Source organism: Lineus longissimus, chromosome 16 (genome assembly GCF_910592395.1).
Source record: "Lineus longissimus chromosome 16, tnLinLong1.2, whole genome shotgun sequence".
In the NCBI taxonomy this organism is placed as follows: Eukaryota; Metazoa; Nemertea; class Pilidiophora; order Heteronemertea; family Lineidae; genus Lineus; species Lineus longissimus.
This window is the reverse complement of record NC_088323.1, coordinates 6,598,182-6,626,021: the sequence shown is the minus strand read 5'-3', so window position 1 is coordinate 6,626,021 and position 27,840 is coordinate 6,598,182. Positions and strand designations below refer to the sequence as shown.

The 27,840-nt window shown below is 42.9% G+C and overlaps 3 protein-coding genes across 5 annotated transcripts; 1 reads left to right on the top strand and 2 right to left on the bottom strand.

Annotated features, from left to right (window-relative positions):
• On the bottom strand, positions 1-15,102 carry LOC135500877 (cyclin-dependent kinase 12-like). 2 transcript variants are annotated; one of them, XM_064792563.1, is made up of 11 exons: positions 13,686-15,102; positions 12,661-13,410; positions 12,287-12,505; positions 11,627-11,787; positions 10,659-10,688; positions 9,138-9,308; positions 8,030-8,219; positions 5,887-6,048; positions 5,460-5,654; positions 5,123-5,254; positions 1-4,766 (listed from the first exon to the last, which is right to left on the bottom strand). In XM_064792563.1, exons 1-11 carry the CDS (start codon positions 14,585-14,587, stop codon positions 2,081-2,083), a joined length of 5,598 nt encoding a protein of 1,865 aa, XP_064648633.1. In that variant the 5' UTR covers positions 14,588-15,102; the 3' UTR covers positions 1-2,080. The 2 variants fall into 2 exon arrangements, with proteins under 2 accessions (XP_064648633.1, XP_064648634.1); XM_064792564.1 differs by lacking the exon at positions 10,659-10,688.
• Positions 14,863-20,719, top strand: LOC135500879 (inositol polyphosphate 1-phosphatase-like). 2 transcript variants are annotated; one of them, XM_064792567.1, is made up of 7 exons: positions 14,863-14,934; positions 15,906-16,124; positions 16,442-16,559; positions 16,861-17,007; positions 17,351-17,525; positions 17,725-17,885; positions 18,370-20,719. In XM_064792567.1, the coding sequence occupies exons 2-7, from the start codon at positions 15,915-15,917 to the stop codon at positions 18,705-18,707; spliced, it is 1,149 nt and encodes a 382-aa protein (XP_064648637.1). In that variant the 5' UTR covers positions 14,863-14,934; positions 15,906-15,914; the 3' UTR covers positions 18,708-20,719. The 2 variants fall into 2 exon arrangements, with proteins under 2 accessions (XP_064648637.1, XP_064648636.1); XM_064792566.1 differs by lacking the exon at positions 14,863-14,934 and adding an exon at positions 15,170-15,224 and having other exon boundaries at positions 18,370-20,718.
• Positions 20,713-27,820, bottom strand: LOC135500878 (growth factor receptor-bound protein 14-like). The gene is made up of 14 exons (XM_064792565.1): positions 27,708-27,820; positions 26,835-27,183; positions 26,168-26,463; positions 25,625-25,696; positions 25,310-25,469; positions 24,915-25,036; positions 24,615-24,704; positions 23,832-23,972; positions 23,345-23,455; positions 22,938-23,036; positions 22,708-22,791; positions 22,380-22,489; positions 21,886-21,979; positions 20,713-21,476 (listed from the first exon to the last, which is right to left on the bottom strand). Exons 2-14 carry the CDS (start codon positions 27,175-27,177, stop codon positions 21,336-21,338), a joined length of 1,863 nt encoding a protein of 620 aa, XP_064648635.1. The 5' UTR covers positions 27,178-27,183; positions 27,708-27,820; the 3' UTR covers positions 20,713-21,335.
• Between the last annotated feature and the right edge of the window lie 20 nt (positions 27,821-27,840).

Below are 27,840 nucleotides of genomic sequence, written 5' to 3'. Positions count from 1 at the left end.
TGCATTTTTTACTACACTAAGAGCATACAAGTGATTCACACTGATTTCTTACCGGGGACACACAAAGTAACGTGGGCCAACTACAAGCGGTTTCCGGATATGAATACAATACATTCAAATATGTACAATAACAAACAGTCGACTGTTTGTAACCATGGTAACGTCAGCAAAAACACAACTCAAAATGTTATATCAAACTTGTAACATAGTAGGGTTTTGATGGCCCCTCGTCCAAAAGCATTTTGAATGGTTTTCGTACCTGCATGTGGGGTTGGCCGAGTCACCTGCTCATAGGTCAAGATTCCCAAACCATCAACTTGAGGGAAAATTCGGAATCTGTTGCAGTTGATTAGACTCTGAACACCTCCAAACCAACCTTTTTCATACCAAGCTGGTACAAGAGAAGTTTCGTGGAGACGTGCCAGCCTGGTAAGTACGTCCTTGTCATTGACTACAGGCAACTCACAAGGTCTTCAGAGCCCCCAGATCTGAATGCCCAGGTGATATATTAACTGAATTGGGTTTTCAAAACAATGGAGCAGGCTTTCGACCAGACACAGTTTCGGGGGACTCAGGACTCAGCAACATGAGATGCCCAGAACCGCATGATGGTACAACATATATGATAACAGATTTATTCATTTACAGTGAATGTGCAGACAAGATGCATGAAAATAACATTTATATACATGTGAACAGAACAAACTGAATATCTATCTGGGCAAGACGCCAAATAACACTGGCTCTTTCCCTGTTTAAAATAAGAATTTTCTTAGGAGCTGTCTTGGCAAATCAACTGATGTCTTTGTATAAATTGCAACATATGTCTGACGTTGCACAGTACTGTTCTATACAGAGGATTTCTATAACTAGTCAGAGATTTTATTCACTCGCGCAACTCTACTTTATTTCACAAGACAGCCCAGTGAAATTACGCTGCTCTGACCGAGAGCATTAAAACGTTTTGGAATTCCTAAAATGCTAAAATCCAATTAAAGAAACCAACCCAAACCAACGTTTATAAAGATATTCATGAATAAACACTAAATGTAATGTCACTTATCTTTTTTAAATCATCTGGTAATTATTATATAATTTGACTAAAGAATATAGCACATTATTTTTGGCTTTGAAAATAAACTAATGATAAGAAATGTTTATAGTTAGAATTATACTCAAATGCTGTCCTCAAGAAAGGTCCCCAAATTATACTCCAAGGAATGGTCATTAAAAAAGCCACTGAACAAAATTCCCATCCAAACTCTCTCATCACAATTCATTGAGCGTAATCTTTTTCTTGTTTAATACCTTTTTAAAAGCAAGTACTTTTTCTGGTATACTGTGTTGACGAGTTTAAGCCCATTGGGAAACACCAGAACAAAAGGCCTATTTCACCTGTAATAGGCCTGTGTGTTACAGACGCGCATCAATTGGCTCAAACAAGTCAACCTAAATGCATCAAACACATCTTATAATCCAAGCAGAATTAACAAGTTTAGTTGCAGTCAGAAACACAAATTCGTCACTGCTTGTATGATTCATCAACATTTGATTATAGCTATATAAAAATATGTGCACAAAAATTACCAATATGTACAAGTTTTCTCAAACATCTTTTGTTTAAATGATCACTACAATAAGTTACCAGCTTGGTAACCACGACAGACAATTGTCAAGTGAACGAAGCTATATTGCCGAAAGTGACCAGATTTAAATTTGTGAACTAAAAGCGCTTGCTGGACACAACAGGTTATGTTGTTCAACACACAAACAGATAAAAAATGTTTCGCTTTAAAGCTTGTACGCTTGTCAACTGTGGTTACCAATATTAACAGGACGTCCCAAACATGTCGCATCTGGTTGGGAGTCTGAATGAAACAAGTGTCGATATCATACACCACTATTTTCCATGGAGGTATTTCAAAACTTGTCCTTGGGTATATTTTAAGCCCCCTGCCTCATGAGGCTCAATGCGTAAACACGATATGATAAAACACAGAAAAGATTTTTTGACAGCATCTTACTGTTACGTCGAGTTCATGCTTACTAGAATACAGAACATTTTCAAGTTAGTGGACTTTCACCACTTTCCACCACGCCCCATCATACCTCCACCCCTTGGTGACATTCGCCCACCACGGCCACCAAAATGTCCTTGGCCCCCTCGATCCTGATTCCCGCTGCCAAAATTACCACCTTTCTTGAAACCAGATCCGCCGAACCTGTCGCCTTTTCCAAAGCTTCCACTGTGATTCCCTCTTTCACTGCTACGACCAAAGTTGCCAGAGTTCCCAAGTTTTTCCCCCTCGTTTCCTTCAGCAACTCCAGGTGGTCCTGGCTCCCCCCGACCACGACCCCTGCCACCAAAACCACCCCTGCCAGACCCAGTGAAGCTACCACCATCGCCACGATTCATAGCACCACCCCTCTCAGGACCACCGCTGCCGAAGTTACCAGAAGTGCTTCTGTCTGCACCTTGATTGAAACTGCTCCGCTCCGGACTTCTGCTGAAAAGGCCAGGTGAATTCTGCTCCATAGCTGCGATGAAACGGTTCGGGCGTTGGCCACTTTCAGAACTAAATGACTTTGAGTTGTCTCGTTCTAAACCCCCAGAACTTGACCGCTCTTCAAAATTGCTGCTGCTCCTCTCAGCATTGTTCCCTCCACGGTTAAATGCACCAGGTCCACCACTCATTCCCTTCCGGAGGCTTGGTCTGATGTCATCAAACAAACTGGGAATGTCGGAATTTCCCCGCCCAGCACCAGGACCCGCTCGATCACCATCAAATCCACCTCCAAAACGATGTCCTCCTCTTTCTTGACTGTTACCTCCAAACTTGGGTCCTTTATCCATCCCACCATCCCCAGAGTCTATACTTCTTCTCCTGTCACGACCAAAATTCCCATAACGATCTGACCCACCCTGACCAAAGTCACCAGGTCCCTGTCGCTCATTACCACCTCTGTCAGAACCCGAGTGCGACATCCCACGACCCCTTCCAGGCCCACCCCTGTCCATGCCAGGTCCACTGTCAAAGTTACCCTTGTCATCAGGTGGGGGAGGGAAGTGTCTCGGCTGCTCATCACTGCTACTGTGGTACCCGGATTGCGCTGCGGATGGTGGAGTGCCTAGTGGTGGAGGCGGTCGCGTTGGATCGAATGGAGGCAAAGCAAATGGCGGTCCAGGTAACCTCGGCCCCAGGTCTGTGCCTCTTGGAGGTGGAGGGGGCGTGTGCTTCATATCATCACCACGGAATTTACCGCCATCAAAGTACTTCTCCACTTTCTGATTTAGCGGCATCTTGGGAAGATCTGGTGTGTCTATTCCTTCGGCGCTTCCACGACTTGCAGACAGATCACTACCCGACTCCCCAGACAATGATTGCGGACCATGTGATGCTCTGACACCACCAGGACCAGGCAAACCTTGAACCATTTGGCTAAAAGCGCCAACTTGGCTGTACATATTATCAGGAGGAGGGGGTGGAGGTGCCCCTGTGGCCATTATAGGAGCATTCATTGAACCAGATTTAGTAAGACTTGTAACAATACTGGCCATGTTTGGTGGCATGCTGACCGAGACGCTATGATGGATATCAATACCCCCGACATGACTGTAACCAGCACTATCAGCTCGGCTAAACCCTTGAGCAGCATCTTGCGACATAGAGTCATCCCCCTGAGTGTACGACACACTCGGATCAATGTCCATAGGTTCTTCTCCCATGTCAGTAGAATCACGACTTTCGTTGCGATTCTCACCCAGACTAACGTGAATACCTTGCTGAGACAACAACTGCGCCAAAGCAGCCTTAACACCAGCATTTCCACCTTCAGCATTGCCACTCAAAGCGCTCAGAGCCTCGGATGCCGTATTCTTTATCTGCTGTGAAGAATACGCATCGAATTTCTGTTCAACAGGTTTTGAAGAGGCCGCAGAAGTCATCTGCTTTTCCTGACTCTGTGCGTTCTTCACTGCAGCAGCGAGTAACAACTGCTGGTTTAGGTTTTCTAACAACTGAGCAGTAGTGGTATCGACTGGCACCTTTAAAACCTGTGCCAGTTTAGAAACGCTCGGCCCCTTGGAATCAGCCTGCATTAACTGACCAAGCGACTCCAGCTGATTCTGCACTGTAGGAGAATCTGTCACGACATCCTTTACACTCGTACTCGGCTGACCTTGACCTTTCTTCTGCTGACTTTCACTATGTCCTTGACCTCTCTTGTGCGGACTATCAGTCCTCCCCTTCTGCTGACTCTGTGACATGTGTCCCGGCTGTTTTGGGTCTGGAGTCGACGTTCGTTTCTGCTCCTGTCCATGCTTGGGGCCGCCACGCAGCCCCTTACCCTCCTCCCGAAGAGTGGTCGGAGTCGCATGACGAGAATCCGTTTTGAAACTTCCCGCACTCGACACAGCATCTAAACCTGGCGTTTCATGATTGCTAGAATCTTGGAACATAGGTGGCGTACCTAACCCAGGGATAGACTCCTGATCCTTTGAAAAAGTACCGATGCCAAGACTAGCCTTTGTAGGCATAGGCTTGTAATCGTCACGTGGTTCCGATTTCGATCGTGAAATGTCACGCTCCTTGGACCGTGGCCGCCGCATATCCTCCTTGACGGCAGGCTTGAGTAAAGATGGCGGCATCGAGCCCTGTTTACCACTCAAGCCCATGCTCTGTTGCTCAGCCTGTTTTGCTGCCTCGCGCATACTCTTTTTCCTCTTCTTACACCACAGTTCGTGACAATCCTGATCTCGAGGGAAACTGAAACAAGACAGAGTGTAACTTGATTTGTTCAATCCGAGACAAGAGCAGACGACATTGGCAATCCAAATATTCTCCAAAGTTAAGACATGGATTGGAAATCATTTGAAGCAAGTTGACAACACTGACAACATTTCTTCATTTTAACAAAACGCAAGTATGAAAGTCTTCAACTAAACTTCTGACACAATTCATTTTCTCTCCAAAGATGATTTGGAAAAGATTGTGGACACCTGGTGGATTGTGAATCAGTGATTTCAGGGAAGTACCTGAGCCTTCCTCCAGAGCCCGCGGAGAGGAGGCCACTGAAAAAACATCGACAAGGCCTAACACTGCATGAGAGGTAGAGTACTTACTCAGGCGGTGGTATTTTACTTGGGTCGACATCAACCAACCAGGGACAGTTGAGAGCGGCAGACGCAGTACACCGTTTGTTTGGATCCAATTCGAGCATACTGTCCATCAGATCAAGAGCGGGTTTAGGCAAGCTGAAGAAGGTCAAGGTTAAAGAAGGGTCAAGATTAAGGAATGGAAACCTCTGTTCTTATTCCAGAGCACTTTCACGACACAACTTGATCTTATCAATTGTCTAAGATCTATGAAGTCCCAACAAAACCTCCAGCGACAACATTTTGTAAAAGTGTACGAAAAAAGACAATCATCCGTACTGGTCTGCACCACCCTGATACTCACAATGAAAATTCTTCTCTCAGTCGTCTCCTGTACTGCTTTTTCGGTTTGAACGTGTGGAAGAGAGGCAGACGGATGACGTCGGGCCAGACAGCGGGACTCGGGGTGCCGCACGTACGACTGATCAACTCGAGTTGGATCAATTCCTGCTGCGCTTGAAAGATGGGCTTTTTGGTGAACAACTCGCCCAAGATGCAGCTGGAAAAGATGGGGAGAGATAAGCGGCTGTGTCCAACTGACCCTAAGGGTTTTCCGCTATCGGGACCAGAGATCAATGGCTGAATTTGAAAAGGTCAGGGACTGACAATCTTTATCAATAAGTCTAGATTTTACATCCATCAGACCCTTCACGCCGGTCCGAACTTCCAATGTCAAATGAAAATTTCTTCAAACCTGCAGACCCCAGATTCATGCTCGACATGCTACCTACCCGCAGCTCCAGACATCGATGGCACATCCGTATCTCTCCTCGCCAAGCAGGAGCTCAGGGGGCCGGTACCACAGTGTGATCACCTTATTCGTGTACGGCCTCTCCTTGTCGTCTGCCTGGTAGAGCCGCGCTAAACCAAAGTCAGCTAACTTGATCTGACCCCTTAAAGAGAAGCAAGAGTTACATTCAAGAACATAGGGGGCGTCGATGAGAACCCCGTGATTGGCACAATCAAGCTCCCCTGGGTAAACAATTGGTGAACAGGGCTCGAAAGGCCACTGCTGCAGAGGAAATGCTTTCGCTTTAGAGAGGAATGAAAATAGCTTTCCTTGAGGCCTACTCGGGGAGGCAATCAGGAAGCTATAACTTCAAAGTAAGCATAAAAGATCATTCTTCAACTCCAGCGACCATCACGCCAAGTTCAGAGTAGCCTGAAATGGTCCGAGAGAATGGATTTTTTATTTTCTAAGTTTCATCGAAGTGCCTTGCAGCTAGTTGGATCTTGTGAGCCCTGCCATTGGCTGTGGATGTTTCAGTGATCGAAAACCTTGTAAGAGAAAAAGCAAGATTTGAACTCTGAACATTCCTCCAACCAGACAGTTGAGATAGCAATCAATTTCTATCAGGTTGCCGTCGCACAAGTTGTTTACCCAGCGAGCCCAGTACCAGATACAAACCTTCGCCAAAATTATTTCCTGAAAGGAGGCTAAAAATAAGACGCAATTCTTGATACGTCGATGATTATATAAACATTGTCACAATAAACCCTGAAGAAAAAAGATTTTTCAGAAAAAGTTAACGTTTTGCATTTTTTCATATTTTTACATTTTGGGTAGATTATTGGGATTATAAGAAAAAACTCAGGTTTATGAAATTGTTGTTAGTAATGATCATTAATTATGAACATTCCGAACCTGAAAAAAACAGTTATTTGGTCAACAATGGAATCTTTCAATAAACGATAAAAAGAAAGTTATCAATTGGTATTGATGAGGTTATGAAATATCATTCAAACAGTGTCATTTTGAAAGTGTAAACGGACAATAGCTAAAGCATGCAAAGAGTTTATAACAACAGTCTTGCGCCCTTGAATTTTAAAAATTTGACAAATTGTTTTTTGTTTTTATTCCAACATCTCATTTTAATGTCAGAAAATATCTGTAGGCAAAAATGAAGGTCAATTGCAAAATATTTTGACATCTGAATTGAAGGCACAAGAGTATTGCGAGGTTTTTTAAACTGTACTGAAGACGCCAACCGAAGGGGGGGGGGGGGGGGACATATCCTAAATAGCACATTTGATGGTGGATTCCAAGCAAAACCTATCTAAATCATCTTCTGACTTCATGGTACCAACTCATACCGTAACATGTTTGACATCGAAATCTGAAAATCAAGCATGTTGTCCAAGAATGCAGAGCTAATCCAGGTAATCACAGTAGGCCGAATTCTCCAATCAAGACCTGAAATAAAACTAGCCTACAAGTGCATCCCAATTTAAAATGCTCCATCTGCCAAGCCTTGGAACTGAACAGTACTTCCCAACACTGGTGCAAATTAAAGGGCTCAAATCCAGCCTGGCACATCATTGAGCTGAAACAATGAAGTCCTAAGTGTCTTTTCTAATTCATCAAATTCCGGTCAATTCACTTGCTGACATGACTAACACTACAAACTATTAGCTACACAATCAACTTTTGAGGCATCCATAGCTTAAGATCTTCTCTGTTGGCTCTTGATGAAAATGCCCGATGATCTCCTAGTTAGTGTTGTCAGCCTGCTGGAGGTGTACTACATAAGCCATACTGCATACAAAAGAGAAGGCAGAGAAATATTGCGTTACACTACAGGCCACCCTTTTATAAACATGAACATACATCTTAAGTTTAAAAGATTTATACACATTGTGGGCATCTGGGCCTGTCATTCACCAGCTGTAACATGGACTTCGAGGTATTTTCCTACACATAAAGTGTGTTTTTATTAGAAGAAGAAGATTGAAAGCAATTTCTGTGGGTTGGTCAGAGACACATCTAATTCTGCACCCCTGAGTACCTGCTGGCAATACCTAAAACCGGATTAGACTTTACATACAGATGGCAGACTTCAGTACAGTTTGTATCTAAAGAAAATCACCACCTACTTGTTGTTGAGTAAGATATTTGAACACTTGATGTCGCGATGCAGGAAGTTCTTTCCATGGCAATAGTTGAGGCCGTCGAGAAGCTGCTTCATGAACGATGCGATGTGGTCCTCGTTGAAGTGAACCAATCCAGACTCCAGTAATCCCATTAAGTCGTGATCCATGTATTCAAAGACCAGATAAAATGCACCTGCAACGGGAGGATATTTTAGTATAGAGTATGGACAAGGTCTAAGGGTATCAGGTGACAAATAGCAGACTTGACCTACGAGAAAAGAACACAGACAATATACTATAAACTCAGAAATATTTGCTGCCATTTTACAGAGCTGCGCTTAAATTTTTTATCACAAATGGTAGATTAAAAGTATTGATATTTTCTCACAGACGCAAACAAACCTAGAGAAGGAACGCTCGCTGGTTTTGAGAGATTTTATCTTGCTTTGTTTAATCGCCGTCCAAGATTATGGTGAAAATACTGGAGGAGACAGACAGAGCTGCGCTTATAATATTCATCAGAAATAATATTGATAGAAGGTATTGATGTCCTCTCACAGACGCAAACAAACCTAGAGAAGGAACGCTCGCTGGTTTTGAGAGATTTTATCTTGCTTTGTTTAATCGCCATCCAAGATTACGGTGAAAATACTGGAGGAGACAGACAGAGCTGCGCTTATAATATTCATCAGAAATAATATTGATAGAAGGTATTGATGTCCTCTCACAGACGCAAACAAACCTAGAGAAGAAACGCTCGCTGGTTTTGAGAGATTTTATCTTGCTTTGTTTAATCGCCATCCAAGATTACGGTCAAAATACTGGAGGAGACAGACAGAGCTGCGCTTATAATTTTCATCAGAAATAATATTGGTTGAGGGTATTGATGTCCTCTCACAGACGCAAACAAACCTAGAGAAGGAACGCCCGCTGGTTTTGAGAGATTTTATCTTGCTTTGTTTAATCGCCGTCCAAGATTATGGTGAAAATATTGGAGGAGACAGACAGAGCGACAATTACATCTGAAATCAGAATGAGAACAAACAAGACTGCCCTGCTGAGCTCTGGAAATCCTGGACTGAAAGTCTATCGTTAACACTGGACCACTCACCTTTGTCCTTCCTGAAATCCAACGCTTGTTTTTTATCCGTCACAATTTCGCGCAGATTGACGATATTTGGATGGTTCAACTGACGCAGGATTTTAATCTCACGCACTGCGGTGATCGGGAAACCATCCTTTTCATTTTCGAGACGGACTTTCTTCAAGGCGACCATATCACCTGCAAAGAGTGAACGAATCGTAAATAACTCAATTTTAATTCATATTTAGTAGTTGATATTTAATCTTGATGGAACTGATGAATTGTCTCAGATTCAGAGGTCAACACAATTTTCTCTGTCAGGTTGTTTCAGGGGTGGTCGAAATCTGTTTGATCTAAAATCCCATATAGGACCTACATTCTGAAGCCCAGACAATTAGCGTGTAGCTCTTTCTAAAATTTGCTGCAATGACAAACTAGTGTAGCTAAATTGTCCTCCCACAGACGCAAACAAACCTAGAGAAGGAATGCTCGCTGGTTTTGAGAGATTTTATCTTGCTTTGTTTAATCGCCGTCCAAGATTATGGTGAAAATATTGGAGGAGACAGACAGAGCTGCCCTTGAAATGTTCATCAGAAATTATATTGGTATAAACTCTTGATGTTTTCTCACAGACGCAAACAATCCCAGAGAAGGAACGCTCGCTGGTTTTGAGAGATTTTATCTTGCTTTGTTTAATCGCCGTCCAAGATTATGGTGACAGTATTGGAGGAGACAGACAGAGCAGTGCAGCATTGGCTAACGCCTTGGTAAGGTGTAAAAAGATACGAGAGCACGCTAACACATCAGCTAACTACACGCAGAAAAGAAATCACATTTGGAATTGACACGAATCGGGAGCGAACCTGCTGGTAAGGGAGACTTTTGTTTTGTTTTAACCCGACGAAATAATTTTCTGACAAAGTTTGTGTTCATATACCTGAAGTTGACATACATATGCACAGTGAACATCCAAATCTCGGGACACGCCCCGTATTTTACAATTCGTACAACAGCTTTGAAGCAGGAGGAACAGTGTAAGGAGGAATGGCATTGAAGGGGGTGGAGGAATCGGCTGGGAATCTCTCATTGAAAGGTAGGTAATCAGGTTTTTGGAAAGGTCAAGAGATTGTGCAATTTGCTGGTGTTTCCTTTCTTCAGTATTTCTTTTGAAGAAGGGTACTGACTCCGCCCATTTTTAAGTTCATGTTACCCTTTTCTTTGCTAATATCTAATATCCCAGCCTTTCCAAATTCCCCGAAGAAACACTTAAGGCTGGTAGCTGCTGCATCTCAACGGAACAGTCAACCTGAGAATTGAATTTACATATAATGGTTATGTGCAGAGAGAGGTTAAGGGTAAGGAGGAGGTTGGGTGTTAACATTGCTGAGCCAGTCCGACACAGTAATGATATCGAAACGCTCTGTTTTTGTTCCAAATGAAATGCTCTAGCTGTCTGTGGCCAGATAAGCAGCATAGATAGCTTGAATATCAATGGCCCGGCAGCGTAACAACTCTTTTTACATGCACAGATCAGTTCACATTGCCTACCCTCATCTCCAAGAATGTCGTCTGGCTTATCTAGAAAAGTGTAAATGACATTTGTATGGGGGTTCAGGGAAGGGAGAAGCAGGCTCACATCTAAACAAAACAAACTAAAGTAGGTTGCTATAACTGTTTTATCACTCAAAATCTTCTTTGTCTCTCTCACTCTACAGAGGTACTGAGGCAGTTCTGAGGGAAGCAAACTGCCTGATCAAATACCAGGAAGAGTTTACTCTAGCTGAGGGAATAAACACACAAGTCCATGGGTTGAACGGGATGTTTGAGATAGCATACAGCATAGTACAAGATATTTAGAATTGTCATAAAATTGTCTCTATCCCTTGACACTGACAGTCCTTAGGCAAGAAAACTGCCCGCCACAAAGTGCAGAGATTAATCTAGCTGTGTTATTATCACAAAGTTCACTGAGTTGAACAGGGTGGGAAAGGAACACATCAGTTCAGTTTAGTTAGAGCTGCCAACGGGAGACTCGTCTCCAAATATTTCGTCTCTTGATGATTCATTTGGGGCACTAACTCAAGTAATGCATTTGGGTGTCCTCATGCGAACCAAGCATTTCAATTCCTCAGATCAAACGGTGACTGTCTCAAACCATTCAAGGTGGGAACGAAATGGACGCTCACCGCACCCTTTGAATAGCATGACTTTTCATATAGCTGAGTGTACCTGACATCCACTTCAATGAGAAGGGCATCCTTGTTCTCAGCTCAGGACTAGCCTCAAGCAGACAAAGCGCCCAATAACCATATAATCAGTTTTTAGTGGCGGCATCCGCATGCATGGGCTTGCAGTCAACGAATTGGCAAAGTGCAGATTTGCTTGAGAATACAACAAGAGCTTATTCTTTGACACTGGCTCCTCTGTCAAACCATATCTGGCAATAGGTGGACCCACTGTCAGTGCAAGTGGCAGGATTTTTTGACGTTACCAATAATTATCGCGTCTATACTTACTAGAAAACTTGTCCATGGTCCCCGTGCTATTTTTGTCTTTAGCCTTGTAGACCTGGCCATAGGTGCCTTCACCAATCTGGGTGATGATTTCAAACACTTCTACACAGCGTTCACCCCACTCGCCCTCCTCGGTCTTTGGCTGCTGAACAGCGGTATTAACTCTGAAGGAGATAAAGAAGATCGAGGAAAGGTTACATGAACTATTCACGAGGCGTCACTGTTGGCCAGTCACCTGGCACACAATCAGCGCAGTGGAGAATGGTGAAAGTGCCTGTCTCGAATTACAAGGGCGCAGCATTCAAATCCTTGTCTGGTCACCCCAAGGTGTTCAGGAGCACACGTGGCCATTTTTGTTCAAGATTGCCTTGGCCAAGACCTTATCAAATTGTCTATCCAGTGTGCAAAAAAGATGAGTTTGCAACAAATCTTCTTTTTTTCTTTGCATTCGACAGCAGCTCAGATAAGTCTGGTTATGAAGTTGACCTCAGTTCAGCCAGACTGTACACTCTTCTCGAGTTTGGCTGTCAGTTCCAGGTCTCCTATCTAATCTGGTTCCTCTGGACAGGGGAGTTGGATGCCTGCCAATCCAGTATTTCTGTATCAGTCCAAATGTCTGTGGGTAACTGGGAACACACACGTCCAACAAGTAGTAACACTAACCTTGGTCGTTTTAACTTCCACTTTGGAATGGGTGCCTCTGGTTCTGGGGCGGCCATAGGCTGCATCTGTGAGTGCATGGCTAACATCCTTCTCTGCTGTATGGTCGCTTGCATGTGTGCGGGGTAACTGGACAGACTTCCTTCTTCTTCATCATCATACTGCGGCGGCATTGGCAGATCACGGATGCCTTTGCGTGGAGGAGAGCGCTGAGGACTGTCTCTGGAATGGAATATTGAAGTTACAGAGTGCAATGGCTCAGAGAGGATGAAAATATATTGCAAAATGTATCAATAGAAAACATACTCGGAGAGTACCCTGAAATCATCATTACATTCAACCAGTTGTTGTTTGTTGGCACAGCACACAATCCTTACCTATCGGAGGAAGCACTACTACTACTATCATCATCCGAGCCGACCTCCGGTGGCATCGGCAACCCCAGTAACGTCGACGGCTGCTGCTGTGGAGGTGGAGGCTGGGAACGCTTCTTCTCTTCTCGAATCCTCATCTCGTGTTCTCTCTTTTCTCGTTCATACCGTTCACGCTTTTGACGCTCTATTTCCTCACGTTCGTTGCGTTCACGGATTTCCCGCTCCCGCATTTCGCGTTCCCGATCACGTGCATCCCTTTGCTCTATGACCGGTTCTTCTTTCTTAACACGAACACTAGAATTGTCCGGTTTGACCGGTGCAGGTCGACTTATTTCTACTGTTCGTTCAGGTTTAACTTCTTTCTTTACCATAGGGGGAGCACCAATTGGAGAATTTCCTAAAGATTTTATGTCTTCTCGTAACAAGTTCAACGTTCTGTCCTTAGTATATGGTCCGGGACTTGTCCGGTGTGGTCGCGGTCCGCCAAGCTTCGCAGCTTTCTCCCGTGCCTTTTTATGTTTACTAAGCTCAGCTGCCAAACTGGAGGCATATTTCAGAGTTGTCTGGCTAGTGTTCGTGGCGTTCATTTTTTTACCCCTGCCACCAGGGGGTGGTGAAAGACTTCTTGATTTGTGACGATTGTAGGACCTTGAACTTGAGGGACTCCGTGATCTTCGACGAACACGTTGATATGGATCACGATTAGATTCGAATTCCTCTCGACCACCTCGCTCTTTTCGACGCTTCTTGGGCCTAAAAATAAATACGAAATTATGCGAGAGTCAAAATACAAAATACCATGTAGGAATGTACAATGGAGAACGATCAATTTCTTTCCGACGACGATGACCTGCCATAAATCTCTACGCAATGAATTTCTTAACAATACACCACATCGAAGGTCGGCCAGCAGGCGAAAAAAAATGTTTTTACATACAATTTTGCTGTGCATGAACGTGTATTGCACATTTTTATTACCCACTTTTACAGACTTTCAAATGTGGTCTGTAGACCATCACTATACCCACCTAAAAATTGGACTTCTGCTTCTTGAGCGACGTCTGTACGCACCAGGACTTGGAGATCGATTATATTTTTGTCGCTTTGGACTTCCATAGATCTGATAGTCACTGCCAGTTGCTGCGTGCCCTCGACCAACAGAGCCAAAGGAACGATTAGAGTCTGCATATTTTTGTTTTGAACTGTACCCCTTGGAAACGCTGTATCCCTTGGGAGGGGACTGCCTTGTTGGCGAGAGTCCTGGGACCGGCGGTTGCTCGTTCTTTGGTCTATATGCTTTCGGAAGTGGTCCTGCAGGAGGTGGACCATCTGGTGAGGGAGGGCGTCCACGCTTCCCTTTGACTTTCTGTGGATGCTGGCCTCGTTCACGAGGTTGGGCAGGCGACTGGCTATGATCTCGAACAATCAAATCGTGTTTATATTGCTGGATGGCAGTGCTTGGCGAAATCCTCCCCTCACGACTGTGACTCTTAGATTTTTTATGTTCTGGGTCCACACGACTTTTCACGCTTCTGGCAGGCGGGGATGGTGAATGAGGCATCGGAGCAGCTGCAGCATGGCCATGGGCAGGCGAATAAACTTCGTCATCGGAACTGATCTCATCGTAACCTTCGTTCACCAATGATTTCCCTTTCTTCCGGCCTACACGTTCCTCCTTCGTTCTTTTCTTCTTGCTTTTCTTCTTTTTTTTCAGTCGTTCCCGATCGTGATCGCGTTCCAAGCCATGCGGTTCTGCTGGGCCAAGTTCTCGTTCCAGGTGTTGCTTCGAACGTTTCGAGGACGAACCAGGTGGTCCACCACCATGACCACCACGGCTACGCCCAACTCTTTCACGTGGTTCTTCTTCATGGTAATCAGCGAATTCCCTGGACTCTCGTTTACTCTGGTAGTATTCTCTATTATGAGGCATATTCCAAATGAAAAGGCCAACTCAGCACTTTTCTATGGACTGGTAAAATAAATCATGCCACAAAGCACTCAGTTCAGTCATTCACCGTAAGGTGGCTCTCACAATCGTAGACAATATGAAATTTTCTGCAGAAAATAAACGAATAAAATTGGCAAAATACGAGCGAATATCACAGTAAATCGAATGAATTTTAGTTCCCTACGATCTTGAGTACTGTCTTTAGAAGTAGATCGCTCTTTCAGTCGTTGACAGAGACGAAATCCGCGATCATATTCGACACAAACGAGCGACGGTCTTCTTCGTATGATTTCCGATCTCTTCGATTGTCTTCACGGTCTTCACTGTTGGTTCGTTCTTTTCTGTGTTTTCATCATCATCTGCTGCCAAGAGTGCTCATAAAGTCACATTCTACAAATATTTCCATCAATCTATTTACTCCCGTCACTTATGGATGAGATTGGGAGGGATTTAGGAACCTATTTAGCAAGTTCTCTTGCGATATTTTCCAGCCAACTATTCACCGTAGTGCATTCTGGGCGCACTTCGGACATTGCAGAAAGTGATGACGTAGTTCACAAGGCCTGTCAAAATTTCACCCGTGTTGAGTAATTTTCTTCAAATAAATATCAAATTTCTGGTAAATGCTGATGCAAACCCTCTCAATTTTTAGATAGTTAGAAAGCCTTATATTCAGATTATAAGAATATGGTGTCTTATGATGATATTTCATTGTAATTTCTGAGAAATGTCGAATGAAGTTTAGAAGTTCAGTCACAGACAGTACACGGACACAGTGAGTGTCAGTGACAGTCAGTCAGCGACAGTCACTACAGTGCACATCCTCCAAGAACCAAGCCTGTCATTCTTGTTGTTTTTAATTTTATTGTGTTTTTCTATCAGTTGGGAATTCAGGCACATATGAACCTCTGCAAAACTATTAATCCAAAACAACTAGTCCAAAAAGTTGTGTCAATTGGGTATGGATGACATGATGGAATGTCTGGGTTGGTCAAGACTAGGATTAAAAACGTCAAGTCATGATCTTTAGGAACATCAAGTCATGAATTTCCCTAACTTGATTTGTAGCTGAGATTATATTTAGGAAAAAAGGTGGAAGCTTGGCGTTTTGCCATCATAGACCGTGGCGTTTTGATGAAAACCTTATGTCAGACCTACTTTGGGGCAGGAGGCGATGCAATGCAACTTGCAAGCGATGAACTATTGACATGGCGTAAAGGCAGGCAGACAATGTAAACAGTGTTACTCACCAACTCGAATATGATCTCCTCGCTGACCAATATCGTTTCTTCTTTTTCAGGCTATTGCTATGAAAATATCTGATCTGGTCAGCTCTTTGGTTAATGCATCCGAAAAAGCTGCAACGATTGCAAGAACTGTGCGATCTGAGCATGCACTGTTCCAACTGTTAGTCGAAGAGAAAGAAGGTGACCAGAAAAACAAACGGTTTTTTAAGGATTTTAAAACGCTGGGGGATGTCTTAATTCAGGAGGTAGTGCGACATGACGTTGGCAATCAGGTGAGTGGAAAATAAAAGATGCCCTGCGCAAAAATAAATTTCGGCCATTTTGAAAAGCCCTTTTCAGAGGCAACGTATGTTTGCCATGGCATAAAAGTAACAATAGACAAGCTTATTCAAGCAATTTACCTTGGTCTTTACAGAAATCAGTCGGGGGTTTAAAGGAGTAACCTGAAGGTGCTCACTTGAACTTGACCAGTAGGGGGCCCCAGCAGTGACTCGGCTGGGAGTGGGAGCACTGATGGTGCACCTATTTACTCCCCCACACCAACATCCCGCGCCAATGAAAAAAATTAAATTGATGTGTACTTTTGCAGTTTTCGGGTCTTGCGCACCACATCTTGGGCGAGGAGAGCAACCATTTCACGAATGTCCTCGGAGATACTATAGAGGTCGCTGTTCAACCATCGCAAGAACAGACGTCTGCCCTCTTGGGTAAGTCGAAGGGTCACCAGTAGGTGGTGTGTTTAAGTGTCTATCGAAGTTAATTAGAAATTTTGTGAAACTGTAAACCAGGATGTATTTGCTGCCTTTTTATTTCACGATTTTGTACTTTTTATTGAGCGTTTTGAAAACCCTGCAGCAGCCTGCTCACTATCGCAACCTCGTCTTTTTTTGCATGATCCTGGCCATGTTCGACTTATGCCCAATATTGTGTATTTGAAGGGGCTTCCTGAACAAGAGGAATAGCAGTGTCAAATTATTTTCATCTTCTCTTTCTTATTTTCCTTTCCAGCAAAAGTTTTGGATGGCCAAGGCGATGCAGCTTCCTTGCTGGCCAAGGTTGTCCATGAAAATGTCAAGGTGGCGCCACATGTCAAACTTGCGACCCTGGAGGCCGAGATTCCAACTGAAAAGGTCGGAGTATGGATAGATCCAATCGGTGTGTACATGTAATGTCAATGAAGTAGTGTTGTAGTCAATGCTTTTGCTGCCAGCACAACTTCATGAGGAATCCATTTCGTAAATAAGTGGTTTCACGTCTGTGAAGCCAGGTCAGAAAAATCTGTGACTCGTGGCTTTCTGTATGAATTCACTTTTCACTGGTCACATTTAACTCATCACATGTCACGTGTAAGGATTCAGTTTTGACGTGTCAAGATTCACTTTTCAAAAATGGACTAGGAAGTCACGAGCACACTTCACGCTGGAAAGCCTATCGACCTTGTTCTTGAACTGAGAAACTCGAACATCTTACCAAATCTGTTTATTGATTTTCTTTCCAGATTCCACCTATCAGTACATAAGCGGCAAAGAGGGGACGACAGATACTCACAACATAATCAACAAGGGCCTTCCATGCGTGACAGTACTCATCGGAGCGTTCGATCGACAAACGGGTAAACCAATCGTTGGCGTCATCAATCAGCCATTCGTGACTCTGGATGAAGTAAACAGCAGGTGACACATTCTTCGTATTGAGATTTTTGACCTTGACCCTGTGACCTTGACCCTGTGACCTTGGACCCTCTTCCTCTGTGTGTGTTCATTGGGAGCACCAGAGATGTACGAATGGTTTATTTTCAAGGGGCTGTAACGAATGTAATTGATTGGGACAGATTTTTTTTCTCTCGGTTGATTGGCAATAGTTTGGTTTCAGCTGGACTGGTGAACATATCTGGGGCGTCAGTTACGATGGTTGCAACCTCATCTCATCCGAACCCGAGCCTGACATACCAAATGTGATAATAACCAGCACGAGTGAAAAGAGTCGGATAAGGGACACTCTTGCCAAGGAATATCAGATATCATACTCAGCAGGTTAGTAGTGCTCTAGGCGGCAGATGGGTGTGTCTGGTCTAATCATCCTCATGCCAAAATGTCACTGTGCTGGTGACAGTCAAATTGTCCCCGCTTTTAAATTTTATTGGATTGTCCAATCAAAAGAGTCGAAATCTGCATTCCCGGCATGCTCATTAGAAATGAGCCTATCGGAAGGCTCCATTATTGGGTTAGTTTGCTTTCGAAATGGGTGTTTAGTGATCGCACGGCTACTATTGAGATGTTCCACATCTCTGTATCTGATTCGACGATATGATTCCATTGGGGTTGTCAGAGTGGCCTAGTGGTAACATCAGTGACTGTCACCTCTGTGGTCCCGGGTTTGATTCCCGGCAGCTTAGGTTTCCACGGTGTGTCTGGTTTCCTCCTACTTCCATTACATTACAATCGCCCAATATCGTAGAGCTATTGATGTCCTTGTTGTCGCCCAGCCCTCAACTTAATATTTTCAATTCCATTGCAGGTGCAGGTTTCAAGAGTTTGTGTGTGGTGAAGCATCAGGGCTGCGCTTATATCCTATCACCTCCGACGACCTTCAAATGGGACACATGCGCCCCGCAGGCAATCTTAAGCGCTCTCGGCGGCGGCATCGTTAACTATCAAGATGGTCTTAAACTAGTCAAGGAATCGGCAAATATATCGGACGACGATCTCACAGAAGAATTATCGAAATTGCAGATTAGGTATGATCGACCGGATGCGTCGGCCGCGGGCACTGGGCAACCGTGGTGTAATACTGGCGGTCTCCTCGCTTACACACAATCAAAAGATTTGCTGGCCATCTTACGCTTATTACTTTAATGCTCAGTAATTTAATTTGTCTGTAACAATAGTCATTTTGGGTTTTCTTCTAAATTAGATCAGTTATAGACAGGATTCGTTGGTTACATCAACCTGCTACAACTGTGGTAGTTTTAGTACACTGATGTCTACTCCAACTGTGGTAGTTTTTAGTGTACTGATTTTGAACTACAACTGTGGTAGTTTTAGTACATTGATGTCTACTACAACTGTGGTAGTTTTTAGTGTACTGATTTTGAACTACAACTGTGGCAGTTTTTAGCGTACTGATTTTGAACTACAACTGTGGCAGTTTTAGTACATTGATGTTCTGCTTCAATTGTCTGTGGGAGTTTTAGTACATTGATGTTTTAGAAATTCTAACACACATCGTTATGACATCTGTTAACGTCATTTTCAGCCTGCTCCCTCCATTTTTGTACGAGGAACAAATAATCTACTTATTGTCAACTTTTGTGTCCTGTCTAAAAATCGTACCAAAAATATTTTGGCGATAGTTTGAAGGAACATATGAGGCAATATTGTGAGTGACCTGGTCTAGTCTGGTCTAGTCTGGTTTTGTCGGGAATTTAAATGGCCCTATTGACCAATACCAGAAGTATATAAACATACACATATATGTATATGTTGATATTGCATTTGATCTATTTAAAATATAAATAAATTATCTGTATTTCTCATGTGATATTGTTAAATTGATGTTAGGTTCATGTGGTGGCTAATTAGACTTGGAAACACAAGGGTAACAGCTCGTCTACCCTTCTTTAGCACCTTTGTAAATATTATGTCTGCATTATTTTGGGCTCTGTAGGGCGAACTTCTGGTCAGATTTCTTTGAAGTTGGGTTTTTTTATTAGTCAACCCAATCTCAAATATTTTTTCTTATTATTGCGTTGTGATAGAGAACCTACTCTCGTGTAATGCTATATACAATTCTGTCCGTCTGTACTATCAAGTATGGCTTAAAGATTACTCTATACCTTGTACTCTTTATATTCTGTTTATTATTGAAGTATTTATTAAAGATGATCTGCAGAAGGCTGTGGTTTTCAATAGCATTCCGCGATGATGAGGTCACTGCAGCTGCTGCCTTCTATTTCCCCATCGCTGAATTACAGGCAATGTCGGACAAACATGCGGTTTTGTAATGGATTCAGGCTTTCTAACTAGGGCAGTTAGATTCAATCTGGCACATGTCCGAGTGTTGGAAATACTACATAATTGTTCTGAATATTTCTCTCTCTGACTCTATGGTATCATTCATGCTAAAAACAATGCAGGGTCAAAGATAATTGACTTTGAAATAAGCTCAAATGCGTAGAAATAAGTGTCGATGTCCGACTGTCACATGACTAAAACGTCATCAATATCTTATGCAAATGACCTAGTGAGCTATAAATAGTAACTTCGCGGAATGCTATTCATTTTTGAAGGCCTAAGCCGTTAGTTAAAAATATGAAATCTAAAATTGAATTTGAAAATTTCCAATTGTGTCAATACATACTGAATATGAATTTCAACATTTTCATTTTGTAGACAGATATACGTTTCAGTAAAGTTGTATGCATGGTATCTCCATCAGGCATTGTGTATAACTGCATTTCTATTTTCCTGACCTACGATTAAATACAAACAGTGTACCCCTTAAAACAGGGACTCCGCCATTGTGATTTTCTTAGGGTATGCCGTTGTGATAGATGTGGTCCATCCTATTTCTGGTCACCGTAGAGTTTGACCTCTGTAATCAGGTCACCCCTCTTTTAAGGACAGCGTATGTCAGTCCCAAGGGTGTACTTAATTGAGAGGTTCAATGTATATCCTGTAGGACCAGAAGCTGCAAATGATAAAGATCAAAATTTCATCATGTACCTACTGGCATCACAAGTTTGAACGGGTTGGTGAATGTAAGTCAAGTTGAAAAATACTCATTCAGTAACTCCAACACATTATTGTTGGTCATCACAAATTGTTTATTAAATTGTATTTATTTAGAGATATATAAATATCGTATTACTGAGACATGTTTTTCTCTTCACTCGTTTAATGTGAGTTTGAATCATGTACATGTTTATACCAGGAGCCGTCTTAAGTAAGTCCTCGATACCCTCTGTGGGAGCCATGGGGTCTGCCTCAAACGCGCACCAAAGAATGAACAACAAGTCCAGGTTCTATTGGTACGGTTTAAGAATTTTTAACGACCTAGTGACTGACCATGACTCCACAGAACACAAAACTAACGAACTGGGCCACTTTGGCCAAAGATGTTTGAGATATCAGTAGATTACAAAGAGATAGAGAAAACCACTTTGGCCCTATCCACCATCTTGGAAATAACCACCCTTTTTAGAAGTAGGGAAGACCTCGCATACCTAGCATAACTTAAAAGTTGAAGGCGGCAAATTTGAAACATGTAAACATTGAAAAATGGCCTTCACACCCTCCTTAACATTCCAGGGTGCGAAGATGCCGGAAGAAAAAAATCGCTTGTTCTAGGAGGAAAATCCGCCCATGCGTTAAAAATATCTGGATCAGACAAAATTGTGTACGTTCTTGTCCGGTCCAGTCTCCTGATTGTGGAAAGGCGTCTCCCATTTTGCTTGAGTTTCCTTGAGTGTTTTGTGTATCGATTTAATCTCTCCGCACGATTTCCTTGAGCAAGACTGGCATGATGCCTCTCTCCTTCGTGTAGTAATTCACGAGATCTGTTACGTCGTAGAATTTAGTTCTTCCCTCGTCCACCGAGTAGAATGTCTCTCCTTCAACTTTCATCTGGAAGCGAATAATCATAAAGTTAGGGATGCCTTTTCATGACAATCAGATGAAACATTAAATTCATGTATAAAAACAACTTCAAAGTTGGGTTTACATAGAATACAAGCTGTCACTTGTCACGATTCACCTGAAACGAGTCACTTGTCACAGATGTTTTTGTTAGTTGACTGAGGCTTGAAAACGTGACATGGCATGACTTTATGGTTAAAAGTGACATTGTGAATCATATGTAGCCTGCTCTATGGAAGTGAGTTGTTTGCTCTTGATATAAACAACCAAATCTCTATGTAAACAACACAAATTCTATGTAAACAACACAAATTCTATGTAAACAACATAGACTCTCTGTAAACCTTCCCCTTTCCTTGAACCATCAATGATATATACAAAGCTGTGTGAGACTTACCGGTAATACTTGGAAATGTTTGATCTTGCGGTCGAGGATGAACGAGATCACAAATGAGCCGGGACTCGATTGGCTGTCGCGTACCATGAATGCCCTGAAATCAAAACGTGGGATCTTGAAAAACTGTTTTGAGAAAGTCAGTTTGTGTATCATAGTTATTCCAATCTTAGCTGATACAGAATGAGTCCATTTGTTGCCAAGCAAATAATCTTGATTCGTGAAAAAAAGTTGCAAAAACATTACTTTGTCTTAAAATCATGAAAGAAAGATTGTGGTCAACCAAATCAAAATTTGTGGAAAGTATTTTTTTTCAGAAATTTTGCTTATCACAAAAAATGAAAAGTTTCGAAGATTTGGCATTTTACAGTACAATAACAAGGATTTTTGGGAAGTTTTTTTATCTGTTTTGAGTTAACAAATCAGACAACTCAAACTTCAACTTGTATTTATGCCCGACTTCTCATGTAACAATCACTGATCACTGCCCCTCTTACCCGTCATTGAAGCCGTGTTTAGCCATGCGTCGACTGGTTTCTTCACGTGTGATCAGCCCGTGGTACCACAGTTGATCTGAGTACGGCCCTGATATAAGACTGTCCGAATCCTGCGGAAAGAAAAGTGAAATGATATTCTTGGTAACAGTGTTCATTTCCAGCTAATCTAGATGGTTGGAGTGCTTGACTCCTGATTGAGAGGTGGTGGGTTGCGAATCAAGGTCTTTCCCATTAGAGTTGGAAGGTTATAGGTTAACATCCACTGGAAAGCTCGGGAATGACGAAGGTCATGGCAAATTAAGCGACTGGCTCGAGGTCAATGACTCACCTTATCATTATCTTGCTTTAGCTTCTTCAGCTTCTCCATTCGTCGGACAGCAATCCGATAATTCTCCCTCAAAGTGCCGCTATACTGGAATCCGAAAATGATCAATATGTTTAGCAGCATTTTCTTGTAATTTCTTTGAAAATGAAGCGTACCTTTGCTTAAAGGAATAAATTGTTGATAATGACAAAAATTTGATTGGGACTTGCGCCGTGTCATTAACAGACTCTTACCTTTCCCAATCGCACTCCTGCCATCCAGCATTTCAGGCTCCTAGGGTCGTCCGTACACAGGCATATCAGCTCTCGCGCATCCCTCACTGGTTTTCTTGGCTGCGAAATAACAATGGTACAAACTCGGAATGTGCAGTTATTGAGATTTGATTCCAAAATGGGATGGAATTGCCACCAAAAGGTCATCTATGGACCATACGTGGGTCCACCATCGCCATCATAGATTCTACGATGGGATCTGTGTTTAAAATGTGGTTTGTGATAATCATAGATCCACCCATGGCCCCATCAATGACCCATGGGTGGAGCCTTTTGCCTGTGTAGTCTAATGGATAATTTACAGTGACAATATTGTTGTAAGGCAGTTTGAAAGACACTCCTTGGTTCCAAAAATACTGTTCTCTTACCTTGAAACAGAAACAGAAGTCTGTCGGAGCACCAAACGTTTCTTTAGGTGTTCTTGCTAAATAGAGATCAAGGTCGTCAAAGATTGTGAATGTGACCAAATGCTTTGGGTCCTGAAAAATAAATTTTCCTTGTGACATGTAAAAGTAGAAAGGTAGTGTTAAATGTGCTTACAAGTCAGTACTCTACCATTCGGTATGTCTGTTGTCTGTTTTCAGGGGTTTTCAAGGAGGGGGGGGGGGGGGTTCTTCTGTCTACTTCTTCTTTTGAATTCAGTCTATTTTCATTAACAAATTGGGCTGTCCTTAAGAGGTCTGCTACAGAGCCCCCAGAGATTCTCAAAGTACTTTTGGGTTTTGCAAGTTGGTGTCAGGAATCCGGTAGTGTTCTTGAGAACAATGTTCTAGGCCATTTCATGGTCAATCTTATTCCCTTAAAACAATGGACATTTCTTAGCCTCCCGACCTACTTCATATGTGTGACCTTCACCTTTGATGTCCCTTTGGATGAGTAAACAATCCTGGTCCCTCTCAGCATACAGAACGCTCTTTTCCATGACCTTCTCCCCTGCTCCTTTAAGTGGAGGTAGCTTTCAATATCCGGTACCCTGTCCGTTGTACTGAACAAGTTCTGGAAAAAAAACAAGTTGAAATCGTCTTAGGTCACTTATAGATTTCTGAATGTCTTTTTTAGTCGAGTCCAGAATGGAGTAGCTCAGTTCAGGAGGACAAGCAGTGCAGTCGGTAAAACTGATGTGTTCAGTTAATGGTTGACCACCATTTCGGCTATGACTTGAAATCCTAAAGCAATTAGAAGTCCTCCAATTTAACTGGAGGGAATGCTTATTTAAGACATGAGAGGCTATTCTCTGGAAAACAAAGAACAGACTCCTACCCTTGAAATTGACATTCACCTTGTTTCGGAAAGTTCCAATTGCTTTAGTATTTCAAGTTCTAGCCAAAATATTGGTGTATGGGTCAACCCTTGACTCTGTCAGATTCCGAGCATCTGGCTTGGGTATGACTTTGACACAATCCTTGTGGCCACGGCAAAGTCACTTATACTGATGCCTCTCTTTGAAATAGACTCACACCGTGGTTTCTCATTCCTTTGGCCGATGCCAAGACCCATTCATGGTGAGAAACATCAGTCCAATGCTTATTGTGATTGACTCCTTGCTCCAAGAGTGCAGAGCCACCTTGGGCCCCTACAAAACAAAGCTTCATGATGAGAAAATATCAACTTTCATGGGACGTTGTTATGTTTCAATACCTGCAAGAGTATTTTCTTCGCTTTCTCTGCCTTTTCTGACAATGCTCCATCCTCTTCTGATTGCTCGATCATGTGGGTTGGGAAGAATTGCTTAAAAAAAAAGGAAGAGATACTAATATCATAAAGGAACAAACATAAAGGTATCACTGTAGGTTTTCTCTGCTTTATCTGACAGGGCCTTTTTCTCGTCTGACTGCTGGATCATGTGGGTTGGGAAGAATTGCAGAAAACAGGGGAGATATCCATATATCATAAAGGAATAAGTATAAAGGTACCACTGTAGGGTTTTTTTCTACTCACTGCAGGGTTTTGAAAGATCTCATATTTCTTGAAATCGTTTTTGAAGTAGATGATGTTGTCCATGTTGCCTCCCCAGGAATCGTAGATGCTCAGTACTAATTCATGGTCCTCAATAACTCGTTCTGAAAATATTAGCTGAAAATCAGTTTCATTTCTTACAAAAGTTCTTATTCTAATAGTTGTCGTTCAGGACGTTTCGGACAGTCTACGCTGTAAGTTGTCAAGCATCGAAACGATACATAGTCCCAAGAACATATACATGTACAAAATGTACATAACTGTCTGTAAAAAAACTATTAGAAGGAGACACAAAGGAACTTTAGAGTATCGGAGAACCCTTCTTAAAAGTGCCGTTCAAGGATTTTAAAAATAGATTGAACTCAAACTCTACATACGTATCTTAAATTGTGATAAGAACTCGATCAGCATCCAGTTCTTGTCATCAAGTCCCATGTTCTTTATAACGAGCCGGTTGCAGATGTCTCTAGCTTTGTACGTCTCCTCTAAGGCCAGCGTCTTGTAGCTTTGGTCGATATTGTGGAAATTCACGAGAACCTAGAGGAAAAAAGCAGAGAAATAGAAATCAATTGTTGTTCAGAATGCTGTCCTTTTTGTTTTCAGTTAACGGTTGGCCACACACCAATTGGATGTATTTGCCTTGTCGCTCTGTCTTTGACCATGCTCTTTGACGATGTCTCTCTCAACCTTACCTTTCTCTTGCTTTCGCTGCTGATGTTCTCTGACGTCTGTTTTAGTAGTTGTTTCCGCCATTCTCTTTCATCCTGTCGAACAAAAGTCGGATAAAAAGATTTTTAGGTTCTGTGACGCATTACGCTCCGGACGCAATGGCTGGCCTCAAGATTATGGAGACAAAATGCACTGCCTTGGGAGTCTTTGACACATTACACTCCGAACGCAGAGGACAGACCTCGTCCTCGCAATGGACTGCCTCAGAGTCTATCACTCATAAGCATAATGAATGTGAAGAACGCTCTCCAAGCAGAGGTAATGTATTTTATAGCAAACTACACCTGACCAGTTTGAGTGTTACTTGATTTACTGTCTTCTGGAAAAGAGGCTGCAAGGGCTGGTCCCACTTAAGCTGCAAACCGTCCTGCCAAAGTTTAAATGCAAAAATGGCAAACTGGAGCAGCAAACCACTGTAGTTTTTAACAAAACTGCCCCAATGGAATCATCCTTGTAGACTATATGGTGACTTGACGTTGACGACGTCTTCGATGACATAGGCCTACCTCTGGTAAGGACATCTTTCGCTCATGTGATGTTGTCCTTGACCGTATCAACTCTGGAGGCATCGGAGGTGGTGTCAGTGGCTCTTGACCTAGATGCCCTGGCGGTTGTGCCAGGTCTTGAAACGGTGGCGGTGGTTCTCTTGGCGGTAGAGGCACTGGGATGTTTGGTGGTGGGGGTGGTGTCAGTGTACGTTCCCTGGTCTCTTCAAATGATCGCCCGTCTTTGAATAGATGCGGTGTAGGGAGTGAGGCGCTTCTCTTGAATGGCATTGGTGGTGGCCCTCGGCCCAGTGGTGCTGAGAAAAAGTTGGAAAAATCTATATAAGTATTTACTTGTCCAACAGCTCCTGAGTGATTTCGCTGAAAACCTTCTGTTGAGACAATATTGGTTGTGACATTTGGTGGTCAGACCAACAAAAACAGGTTGTCCAGTTTATAAGTTATAATCTTGGCACAAGCAAGTCCAAACAGTTCCCAAGTAATTTCGCTGTAAACATTCTGATGACACAATATTGGTTGTGACACTGTTGGTGAAACCAACCAATACAGATGGTGCTGCGGAACAGTTGTCCAGTACATCAGCTTTTGCTTCCGAAATCTGTCATGAGACACACCCAAAATGACAAGTATACATACATGCATATGTTAAAAAAAGACAGATACCAACCTTTGTTTGGCTTCAATACTCCTATGTCATCCCCAAGTTCCTCCTTGAAAGCCTCGGCATCACCCTCGAGTTGGTCGTAATCAGGGTATGGTTCAATCTTCCCCAGATGCTCATAATCGTTCCCATCATCAGTCGGGCTATTGTTTGAGGCAGCAGTGGGTTGTTCAGCTGTTTGACCTGCCATGGGGAAGGACCGGTTCAGGTCAGCTATGAGGGCATCGAGGTCTACCTCGTCCGTTGGGGCGGGCGCAGCAGTGGGCGCATCCTTTGTCATGCTCCCGATCAGATCGTCCAAGTTGGCGAGGGCGCCTTCCAGTTGACGGAATTCATGGGCGTGGCTCATCTTGATCTGGGATATAAAACACTTTTTAATCAGAAAGGTCAAAGACAAACCCTGACATTCTGATGACAGGAGTGGTCCTGTGTGCTTGCTACGGCAGAAGGTAAAGACCTCAAGGGACCCCTGCTCAGGACATCCTGGGATGTCATGGTCCTACAGGACCAGCAAGCCACATCCAGGGGGGTACAGTCTGACCCACAGACAATTTCTACCGTAGAGGCACATCCAGATAGATGTTTTGCCTTGCATATGGACCCACAGACACCTTCTACAATAAGGACACCATTTCAACCATTTTCTACCATGGAGACATATCCAAAGACACTTTCTGTGCTACAGACTAAACCCCGGACTGAACCACAAACACTTTCTACCATATTCAGAGACACTTCATGTGGGATAGATTGACCAAACACTTTATACTCAAGAGGCACATAGATGGACCCAAAGAGTGAAATCCTATAATATTAACGATAGGGCCCAAGGTGAAAGAAAATCCAGATTGAGATATGTCTTCAAAAAGAGAGACTTACTTTCAGATAGTCCTGTAAAGGGTCTTAAGATTCATTTGCATGGGTTGTTCCTGAATGAGTGCCCAAAGGAATGTAAGTACATTTACATCCAGATCTCTGTTAATCAATTGATATGTGCTCAACATTTGTGTCA

Bases quoted from the DNA above. Each gene is read 5' to 3' on its own strand.
- LOC135500877 (XM_064792563.1), bottom strand. From the start codon at position 14,587: ATGCCTCATAATAGAGAATACTACCAGAGTAAACGAGAGTCCAGGGAA. The intron at 10,689-11,626 runs GTAAGTATAGAC...ACACTTTTCTAG, and splicing joins GACCATGGACAAGTTTTCTA to ATAAGCCAGACGACATTCTT. The intron at 6,049-8,029 runs GTAGGTGGTGAT...CTTCTCTTTAAG, and splicing joins AATATCTTACTCAACAACAA to GGGTCAGATCAAGTTAGCTG.
- LOC135500879 (XM_064792567.1), top strand. From the start codon at position 15,915: ATGAAAATATCTGATCTGGTCAGCTCTTTGGTTAATGCATCCGAAAAA. The intron at 16,125-16,441 runs GTGAGTGGAAAA...GTACTTTTGCAG, and splicing joins GACATGACGTTGGCAATCAG to TTTTCGGGTCTTGCGCACCA. The intron at 17,526-17,724 runs GTGACACATTCT...GTTTGGTTTCAG, and splicing joins CTGGATGAAGTAAACAGCAG to CTGGACTGGTGAACATATCT.
- LOC135500878 (XM_064792565.1), bottom strand. From the start codon at position 27,177: ATGAGCCACGCCCATGAATTCCGTCAACTGGAAGGCGCCCTCGCCAAC. The intron at 22,792-22,937 runs GTAAGAGTCTGT...TTCGGATTCCAG, and splicing joins CAGGAGTGCGATTGGGAAAG to TATAGCGGCACTTTGAGGGA. The intron at 21,980-22,379 runs GTAAGAGGGGCA...TTTTGATTTCAG, and splicing joins AAACACGGCTTCAATGACGG to GGCATTCATGGTACGCGACA.